Here is a 10630-nt window from a genome sequence, read left to right as displayed (position 1 = left end):
AGGTGAGTGAGCAGCAGCCTGGTGCTCCTGGCGCTCATCCTGCTGTTCCTGGTTCTGCTGCTGCCACCTCTGCTGCTGGAGATCCTCTAATGGCAAGAAGGGAAGGAAAAAAAGGCGTCCCATGCTTCTCGTAGATGCCTCCGCTGAGGAAGCGCTGAGTGAGGGTGGCGAGAGGGGCTTCCCAGGAGATCACATTGGAGAAGTGTGTGAGGCTCCAACCTTCCACAGCTGTGCCTAAGCCTTAAAGAAGTAGCCCCAAGCCTGCAGCAACAAGGTCTTTCACCATACAAATGCTCTCCGTTTAAATCGCAGCTTTCCCCGAATGACCTGCAGCTGACAGCAAGCAAGCCGGCAAGCTTCACGCCAGGTTTCATCAGTAGGGTTCCCCGCAGGTGTGTTTAGCGTGGGGAACCCACAAAATCGCAACGGCCCCTGAAAATAGGTTTAAAGATGGTAATAATTGCTGATTAGTGTTCCGATGGCCAGTCCCGCCAGCGGCGGGCAGGACTGATTCGGGTCACAGACTAACGGCGGTCCGAAAGTCAGACGGGGCAGGGAATCAGACGGGGCGGGGGGTGGTGGTGGGAGGTCGTGACCCCCTATTTCTGCGATTTTCGGCCCCCGCCCGCCTGAAAACCCGCCCAACAGCTGGCAGAAAATCGGGGCCTATGTGTCAATACATACACACCCAACCAAACAGCCTGCGTTTATATCGTCCCTTTAACTTGGAGAACACATATTTATGAAATGCCTTCGGCTGAAAAAAAGAGACACTGAGCCAAAAATGAAGAGATTAGGAAGGGTAACCTAAAGTTTTGCCAGAGATTGACTTTGTGTTCATCACCACAAAGGATTGTGGGCTCAATTGTACAGAAACAAGATTGAGGGAAATAACACTGGCAACCTAGCCTTTAAAATGGTGCAGTGATGCTATTTGGGCCACTTGCACTGCTCCAAATACAGTACTTTAAGAGTAAAACAGTCTAACATATGCAATGGAACAACATAATTTTGTTGTATCAGATCTAAAATTGTTATGGTGCAGTAATCATTTAGAGCATTTTTCAAGTGCACCCAAAACTAAAATGACGCAACATTAGGACATTCTCAGTCCTGTGATACAAATTTAAGACACGAGACTCCATTCTCTAAAATAAATGGAGTGAACTGGGTGCGTAACTTGCAAATATATGGGCAGCATTCCTGCTGGCTCAGAATTAGACCCGGGATATCTACGGCCGACTACTGATTTATTTTTATATCAACTGATCCATACTGTTTCCTTTAAATTTGCTAAGTGAGGAATAATTTAACATTAAGAAACTTCTTCCACTTTCACTCCCAGACAGCACTTCCATTTGTGAAGGTAGGGCGAGTTATCAGCATATACTACAATGCAGGAGATGTGGCTCTTTAATGCGGTGTGTCTGAGCTACTGCAGGGATGGAGAACAGTCAAAATCAGGGCCACGAGACATACATTGCCAAGAATAATGGGAATAAAGTATCAGAAAAGGCCAACGTTGTAGAGGGACACCAACAGAACAAAAAGAAAAAAAGGGACACACGAAAGGGTGAAAAAATGGTAAAAACTGTAAGTATATAATTTGCAAGAGGCATTTTAGTGTAGCTGGGATATTTGTTTTGACATATTACTAGAAAGAATCAGTAATGTGAGTAGGACTGAAGCTAACTGGCCTGATAACACATGAACCATGGAAAGTAAGCTTGCAGAATTACAAAATGGCCTTTTGGTCCACGTATAGTATAAAAATAAAATTTGACCTCTAACAAAGACAACACATGTAGAAATGTCATTACGCATGGTTCTTTCCTCCACCCAAGTAGAGTTCTAATTGTCCAGCAGAAACATATTTGCAAACGATGAACAGTAATATTCAAGTCCTGTTTGCACTGTTGAGTCCTGCCACTTAAATCAGTGATCATAAATTATACACTTATATACAAAGCTAAAAACTTAGCTAATTTAACAATTCTGTAATATTAGTCAACAAGATTATTTTTAAACATTATAAAATTACTGAATTTCAAAAGCTGTGACAAATGTTCAACACTGAAAAAACCTTGGTTACCATGGCTTTTACATTTATTCCATATTTTGTAGGCGTGATAAATCATGAATGTTTACAGTGTTTGCACATTGGAGTCATGTTTAAAACATCAGTACAGACTCTGTACATCACATACACATTTTCAATAAACACGATTTGTTACGACCAGTGACCATTTAAAATTCTATGTATCAAACACAGGTAAATAGGTGAAATGATACAAACTCTTCTGCACTATTAATATACAGTTGTAAACAAGGTCTTTCAGGAATATTGACAACCAATGCAGTTTACTGCACAGCACTTCACAAATGAGTTTTTTTTTGTTTTTAAATAATGACTTTGTTTCATAAATATAGATCCAGATTATTGCAGCACATAATTCAATACCTGATTGGTAAAAAAGTACATCAACGCATGTTTTCAAAGGAAACAGCAGCAGACAGATCACAGGACTGTACCTAATTGCAGGAATGAGTAAGCAAACACCAGTTAACCCAGACTTGAAGAAAATTAAGGGACGAGCAGGCATCTGTCCAATACTACTGTAACCCATACTCTAAAAGCCAAGGTGGCTGGAGAAGATTGTATTAGCATTTATTTGAATTCAAGCAGGTTGCAGTCAATCTTGTAATACACATATGGGTAGTATTCCTGCTGGCTTAGACTTAGGCCTGGTATGTCCATGGCAGCCTGCAAAAGAAGAAGTTTAAAAACAAATCAGCATTTGATTTATATTATTCTAGCTGATTATTTACTAATTTTGTTTAAAAAAAAAATCTCTGCTCAATTTCAGATGGTGTCGTAGCTGCCAAAGTATACAGATCGTTTACAGAAAATAAGCTTCTATTTTAGGGAGCCACCATATATTTTCCTGAGTATTTTATTCCCCGTTCCAATTATTTACATGAAATATTGCTCAGACACCACTTTGCAATCAAATACAGGAAACTTTGGTTTATCCGGAGGTTAACTGTCCAGAATGCTCGACCCACCGGCAAAAATCAGGAGCCGTTTCGTTAGGTTTTTTTTCTTCTCGTTGCTTTTTTTCCCACCAGTCAGGCTCTGCAAGGTCTCGCTGAAGCTGTTGCTAAGCTACAGAGATGCTTGCAAGGTACGGCCGACTGTTTAGAAGCTGTTGCTAAGCAACAGGGTTTGTTGCCAGATACGGAGATGTTTCAACATTAGTGCTGGTTTGTCCGGCAGTTTTGATGGGACGGCAACAGCTCGGTCCCGTCGGTGCCGGATATCACAAAGTTTCCTGTAATGTAATTCCAAGGTCAATTTCTTTGTGCAAAATTACTCAAATTTCTATATTACAAAAAAAAATCTCCATACTTCAAACAGAACTCCACTAGAAAATCTCCACCTAATGAAATATTATGCAAGAGTTACAAGGAATAGTTCTATCAGGCAACCATTTTGATGGATATATGTCTGTGCAAAGGAGAATGTATGGAGTGCATTTTTAAATATTTTGTATAGGTTAGGTTTTTGTAAAATAATTAAGGGGTAGGCCAATATGAGTATTTTCAAAGTTATACTGGTCTATTAAAAATAAAAGCAAGCCAAATTTATGGTATGCCTGTGGTAAACCACTGTATTGTATATTGCCACCTCTGGGTGGCGCTGTGTATGGAGGCATGCCTCAGCTGACTCCACCCACCACTGTGTGGGTTTCGTTCAGACTTGTTCAGTCACTCACGAAGAAGCATGGTCTCTTCTTAGCTAATAAAAGCCTTATTCATCTCTTCTTTCGACTCGTCATCTCTTCTTCGACTCATCACCTTTTATGAAGTAATTGATAAGCGTATCAATTTTATTAGCTAAAAGTTAAATGGCGACACCTGAGGAGCAACAACAGCAACGGATACAGCAGACATTGCTGAGAGCCCTCAGACCACCACGCCTGGACCTCGACCCTCAAGAGGTGGGTGCATCAGCCAAGTTTGAACACTGGCTGAGCTGCTTTGAATCCTTCCTCGCAATCTCACAGGTTACAGAGGAGGATCACAAACTGAAAATTTTGACCGCCCAGGTGAGCCATCAAGTATATATGCTAATCCGGGACTCTAATACGTACGTGGCGGCCCTCGAGCTACTAAAAGGGCAATATACGCGCCCAGTGAACACAATTTATGCCCGACACCTCTTGGGATCCCGCAGGCAGCAACCGGGAGAATCGGTAGGGGCATTTGCACGGGCGCTACTGGCACTCTGCAGAGACTGCGATTGTAAAGCGGTAACGGCTGTGGAGCACGCGCAGGGACTCGCCTGTGATGCCTTCGTCAGGGGCCTCCAGTCAGACCACACCCGGCAGAGACTGCTAGAAAGCAAGGAACCCGACCTGAAGACGGCCATTGCCCTTGCGCTCTCGTTAGAGGAGGCCCACCGAAACCTCGAGGCATACCCCCGTAACGGCGCCGAGACATGGCAATCGAAACCGTGGGACACGGGACCGCCGCCCCCGGCACCAACCGCTGCAGCGACCCAACCGAGACAGCAGCCTCCGGTAAGAACTGCTTCGATGCCCAGTAACCAGGCCCAAAAATGCTATTTCTGTGGCCAGTTAAAACATCCCAGAGCGCACTGCCCAGCTAAGACAGCTACCTGCTCGGGCTGCGGGAAGAAAGGCCATTACGCTAACGCCTGCAAGGGGAAGCCAGCCAGCAGTGCAGCGTGCGGGCCGTGGGAGCAGCCATCTTATCCGCCATTTTGTGTACCCCCGGCCGCATGGCATCCGCCGCCATCGTATCCAACGCACTCAACCGCCATTTCGTCACCGGAACCGACCACCGTCTCGGCGGATGACTATAGTGACTCACTAAGCCACATACTGGCCTCCGTGACGCTGGATCAAGCCCTCCCTCACCATCTATCCAGCTCCATGATGGATATCGCGGTAAACGGCCGCGCCACCAGTTGCCTGATCGACAGCGGGAGCACAGAGAGTTTCGTCCACCCCGACACGGTACGTAGCCACTCCCTCACGATTCTGCCAACGCACCATCGCATTTCTATGGCGTCCAAGTCCCAGTCAATGGACATCAGCGGCTACTGTGTGGTGACCCTGTCAGTAGGGGGCACTGAATATAAAAAATTTAAACTGCTAGTCCTGCCCCGTCTTTGCGCTGCCGTCCTGCTAGGGTTGGATTTTCAGTGCCACCTTAAGAGTGTCACACTAGCATACGGTGGACCCCTCCCCCCACTCACAGTCTGCAACCAACAACTTTTAAATCGCCCGCTGCAAACCACCTGCAGCCTTTCCACATTAAAAGTCCCCCCCCCTCCCCTGTTCGCTAACCTCACCCGCGACTGTAAACCCATCGCTACCAAAAGCAGGCGGTACAGTGCCGGGGACAGAGCTTTTATCAGCTCTGAGGTGGAGCGGCTATTGAAGGAGGGCATTATCGAAGGTAGCACTAGCCCCTGGCGAGCCCAGGTTGTAGTCGTTAAAACCACTGCAAAACGCCGCATGGTAATCGACTACAGCCAAACCATAAACCGGTACACCCAGCTGGACGCGTACCCCCTCCCTCGCATATCTGATATGGTCAATCAGATGGCGCAATACAAAGTATTCTCCACCATCGACCTTAAGTCAGCGTACCACCAGCTGCCCATCCGCCATGAGGACCGCCAGTATACTGCCTTCGAGGCAAACGGCCGCCTCTACCACTTCCTTAGGGTCCCCTTCGGCGTCACCAACGGGGTTTCGGTCTTCCAAAGGGAGATGGACCGAATGGTTGACCAGAATGCGCTGCGGGCAACCTTCCCCTATTTGGATAACGTCACCATCTGCGGCCACGACCAGCAGGACCACGACGTTAATCTAGCAAATTTCCTCCGTACGGCCCAACGGCTGAACCTAACGTACAATAAGGAAAAATGTATGTTTCACACCAAGCGCCTGGCCATCCTCGGCTGCGTGGTGGAGAACGGAGTCATCGGGCCCGACCCCGACAGAATGCGCCCCCTAATGGAGCTACCCCTTCCCCACTGCCAAAAAGCACTGAAGAGATGCCTGGGGTTTTTCTCCTACTACGCCCAGTGGGTGCCCCTCTATGCAGACAAAGCCAGGCCCCTCATCAAAGCCACCTCCTTCCCCCTGACACCAGAGGCGTGTGCAGCCTTCACTCTTATCAAGAACGATATCGCGAAGGCCGCAATGCACGCGGTGGATGAGTCCATCCCCTTCCAAGTGGAGAGCGATGCCTCCGACTTCGCCCTAGCCGCGACCCTTAACCAGGCGGGCAGACCCGTGGCCTTTTTCTCAAGGACCCTCCAGGGCCCCGAGACGAGACACTCCTCCGTCGAAAAGGAGGCCCAGGCTATTGTAGAAGCGGTGCGTCACTGGAGGCATTACCTGGCCGGGAAATGATTTACCCTGCTCACTGACCAGCGTTCAGTAGCTTTTATGTTTAATAATAAGCAGAGGGGTAAAATCAAGAACGACAAGATCTTGAGGTGGAGAATCGAACTCTCCACCTACAATTATGATATCTTGTATCGGCCAGGGAAACTCAATGAGCCCCCAGATGCCCTATCACGTGGTACATGCGCCAACGCGCAGAGTGATAGGCTGCAGTCCCTCCACAATGACCTCTGCCACCCGGGGGTCACCAGGTTTTTCCATTTTATCAAATCCCGTAACCTGCCCTACTCCATCGAGGAGGTCAGGACCATGACCAAGAGCTGCCAAATCTGCGCCGAGTGCAAACCGCACTTCTATAGGCCGGACAGAGCAAGCCTGATCAAGGCCACCCGCCCCTTCGAACGCCTGAGCGTCGATTTTAAAGGGCCCCTCCCCTCCGCTGACCGCAATGTGTACTTCCTCAACATAGTTGATGAGTACTCCCGTTTCCCCTTTGCCATCCCTTGCCCAGACATGACCAGTACCACGGTCATCAAGTGTCTGAATGACATCTTCGCTCTGTTCGGGTTCCCCAGCTATATACATAGCGACAGGGGCTCATCGTTCATGAGCGACGAACTTCGGCAGTACCTGCTAACAAGAGGTATCGCCACGAGCAGGACCACCAGTTACAACCCCCGGGGGAACGGCCAGGTGGAAAGGGAGAACGCGACGGTTTGGAAGGCAGTCCTCTTAGCACTAAAATCTAAGGGCCTTCCGACCTCCCGCTGGCAGGAGGTCCTCCCTGCAGCGCTCCACTCCATTCGGTCACTGCTTTGTACTGCCACTAATGCGACCCCTCATGAGAAAATGTTCGTTTTCCCCCGGAAGTCTACATCGGGAACCTCGCTACCGGCATGGTTGACTTCTCCTGGGCCCGTCCTACTGCGGAGGCACGTGAGGACGCATAAAACGGACCCCCTGGTCGAGCGGGTGCACCTCCTACACGCCAACCCCCAGTATGCCTGGGTGACATACCCAGACGGGCGGGAGGACACGGTCTCCATACGAGATCTCGCACCCTCGGGTACCCCTGAATTACCACCGTTATCCCCCTTACCACCGTTATCCCCCTTACCACTGTTATCCCCCACCACCCCTCCCAACCCAACCCCTGCAGACGGCATGCCAAAGCCCCAGGAATCTTCGCCAACCACCCAGACACCAGACCCGACGTCGGATGCTGCAACACCACCGCCGCCACCACGACGATCAGGACGTCAGACAAGGCCTCCTGATAGACTTAACTTGTAGTACCCTTCACCCCGCCGGACTTCACATTAAACAAGGGGTGAATGTGGTAAACCACTGTATTGTATATTGCCACCTCTGGGTGGCGCTGTGTATGGAGGCATGCCTCAGCTGACTCCACCCACCACTGTGTGGGTTTCGTTCAGACTTGTTCAGTCACTCACGAAGAAGCATGGTCTCTTCTTAGCTAATAAAAGCCTTATTCATCTCTTCTTTCAACTCGTCATCTCTTCTTCGACTCATCACCTTTTATGAAGTAATTGATAAGCATATCAATGCCCACTTCCCAACAGGGAGCACTTGAGTAGTTGTGTTTTAACGAGACAGGACAGGTTCGCAGCCATACAGCACAACTAGCCTCCTGAACCCAGATTACTGAGCAACACCACGGGAGATTTCCAGAGACCACTGGTTTAAACACAAAGACAGCCGACACTTAAACACACCAACCTCAACTAGCTCAGTTGGCTGTTAGGATGGGTACCTTGTAATACTGGAACATTCCACTTTCTGGTAGGGGGAAGAAGGGAGATAAAGAAATAACAAAACTTTATTCTATGCCCAAATTGTGTCAGTAAAGATAGAGATGTATTCAGCCTACACCATTCTCCCCTAAAAGATGGTGGTGTGTGCAGGAGAGAGAGGAGAGAGAGATTAAAAGGGAACATGTCTACATCTTTGAAGGGAACTTTCAAAGAGATTGCTAAAACTGAAATCACAAATTGCACCTCCCTGCACCAACTCCTTGTGCTGTTTTTCAGTAATACAGAAGTCTAAACTTGGGGGTTGGGCAGGAGGGAGCGAAAAGGGAGCGAAGGAGGGGGGAGGGTCCAGGAGAATTTTTAGGTTGCTTTATATCATGTTGCTGCTGTTAGGAGTTCACCCCTTGTGGACCAAAATTAACCTAACTAGTATATGGATTACATTTCATTAGGTCGGACCAAACAAAATAGTTAACAGAAATCTCTCATCAGTTTCAGACAATGAGATTGGTTAGAAAATTCCCGAGAGGAATTGGATGTGATGTTAGAATGGCTTCCATTTGTTGCCACGATCCCCACATCAAGGAGGGAAGGGTGGAGGCGATGATAGTACAATTGTTGGCTCAGTGAGCAAGTCCTTGGCAGAGAGTTGGAAAGGCCGAGAGATTAAGCTGGTGGATTTTTTTCTCCCCCTCTGGGGGAAAAATGCATTTCTCTTAATTTTGAATTTGGAAGCCAAAGGGGCGGAGAACACTTTTTTCCTAAAGTCAGTGCCGGTCAGTTCAGCAAATACTGACTTGTAAAGTGAGGCAGGGCCCATTATTATTCTTGATGTTACAAGGAACAGGAAATAGACTGAATTTCCATGAAAACTGTATTCTGACGCAATATGAGATCATGGAATCCAGCTAGGGGTCATTGTTGGGACCTTCAGGTTACACCATTATATGACTATCATGGTACAAGACCTTGGTTAGGCCTCATGTACAATACTGCATTCAGTTTTTGGTGAATTATAGGCCCTTAGAAAGGTTCAGAGGAGGGCCACTAAATTGAAACCTACTTTAAAAGCCTTTAGTTATCACAATAGGTTTAAAGAGCTGGGTTTCTTTTTTACTCTAGAAAAGCATAGACTTCGGGGAGATTTGATTGAGACATTTAAAATAATGGAGACACTAAAATGCACCCATGTGGTTAGACTATTTGAATTACAAAAGCAAAATACTGCAGATGCTGGAAATCTGAAATAAAAACAGAAAATGCTGGAAATACTCAGCAGGTCAGACAGCATCTGTGGAGAGAGAAACAGAGTTAACGTTTCAGGTCGATGACCTTTCATCAGAACTGGGCAAAGTTAGAGATGTAACAGGTATTAAGCAAGTACACAGGCAGAGAAAGGGGAGGAAATAACAAAAGGGAAGGTCTGTGATAGGGTGGAAGGCAGGAGAGATTAAATGGCAAAAGGGATGATAGTGCAAGGCACAAGGGAAGGGCAATGGGACAAATAAAGAAACAAAAGATGGGTCTAGAGGAGGTGTAAATGGGAATAGCAGAATCATTAGACTGTAACAATTTCAGATCATAACCATTGGTCCCATTTTTTCACCCTATTTTGCCTTGCGCCATCATCCTTTTGTCATTTAATGTTTTCTGCCCTCCACCCTATCACAGACCTTCCCTTTTGTTATTTCTTCCCCTCCCACCTTTCCCTGCCTCTGTACATAAGAACATAAGAAATACGAGCAGGAATTGGCCACTTGGCCCCTTGAGCCTGCTCCGCCATTCAATAAGATCATGGCTGATCTTGGGCTCAAAGCCACTTCCCTGCCTGCTCCCCATAACCCTTCATTCCCTTATCTTGCAAAAATTTGTCTATCTCCACTTTACATGTATTTAATGACCCAGCCTCCACAGCTCTCTGGGGCAGAGAATTCCACAGATTTACGACCTTCAAGGAAGAAATTCCTCCTCATCTCAGTTCTAAAACGGTGACTTTATTCTGAAACTATGCCCCCCGAGTTCTCGATTCCCCCCGAGGGGAAACATCCTCTCTGCATCTACCCTGTCAAGCCCCCTCAGTATCTTATGTGTTTCAATGAGATCACCTCTCATTCTTCTAAATTCCAATGAGTATAGGCCCAGCCTGCTCAATCCTTCCTCATGAGTCAACCCCTCATCTCTGGCATTAACCTAGTGAATCGTCTCTGAACAGCCTCTAATGCAAGTATATCCTTCCTTAAAAAAAGAGACCAAAACTGTACGCAGTACTCAAGATGTGGTCTCACCAATACCCTGTACAGTTGTAGCAGGACTTCCCTGCTTTTATACTCCAATCAACTTGCTTAAAATCTGATACAGCTCTAACTTTTTCCAATTCTGATGAAAGGTCATTGATCTGAAACGTTAATGGTT

At 47.1% G+C, this 10630-nt stretch overlaps 1 protein-coding gene across 5 annotated transcripts in view; it reads right to left on the bottom strand.

Annotated features, from left to right (window-relative positions):
* Positions 1 to 2084: 2084 nt before the first annotated feature.
* Positions 2085 to 10630, bottom strand: part of LOC147115185 (V-type proton ATPase subunit C 1-A-like) — a 233102-nt gene continuing 224556 nt past the window's right edge. For 4 of the 5 annotated variants that reach the window (XM_085993512.1, XM_085993513.1, XM_085993511.1 and 1 more), the window contains one exon: positions 2085 to 2764. In XM_085993512.1, the coding sequence (XP_085849638.1) occupies positions 2669 to 2764 (96 nt within the window). In that variant the 3' untranslated portion in view covers positions 2085 to 2668. Of the gene's footprint in view, positions 2765 to 8186; positions 8247 to 10630 lie in introns of all 5 variants that reach the window. The other variant, XM_085993514.1, reaches the window with a different exon arrangement.

Source organism: Somniosus microcephalus, chromosome 7 (assembly GCF_052327205.1).
Source record: "Somniosus microcephalus isolate GS21.2 chromosome 7, FLI_Smic_1.0, whole genome shotgun sequence".
NCBI classification, from domain to species: domain Eukaryota; kingdom Metazoa; phylum Chordata; class Chondrichthyes; order Squaliformes; family Somniosidae; genus Somniosus; species Somniosus microcephalus.
This window is presented reverse-complemented; position numbering and strand designations above follow the sequence as displayed.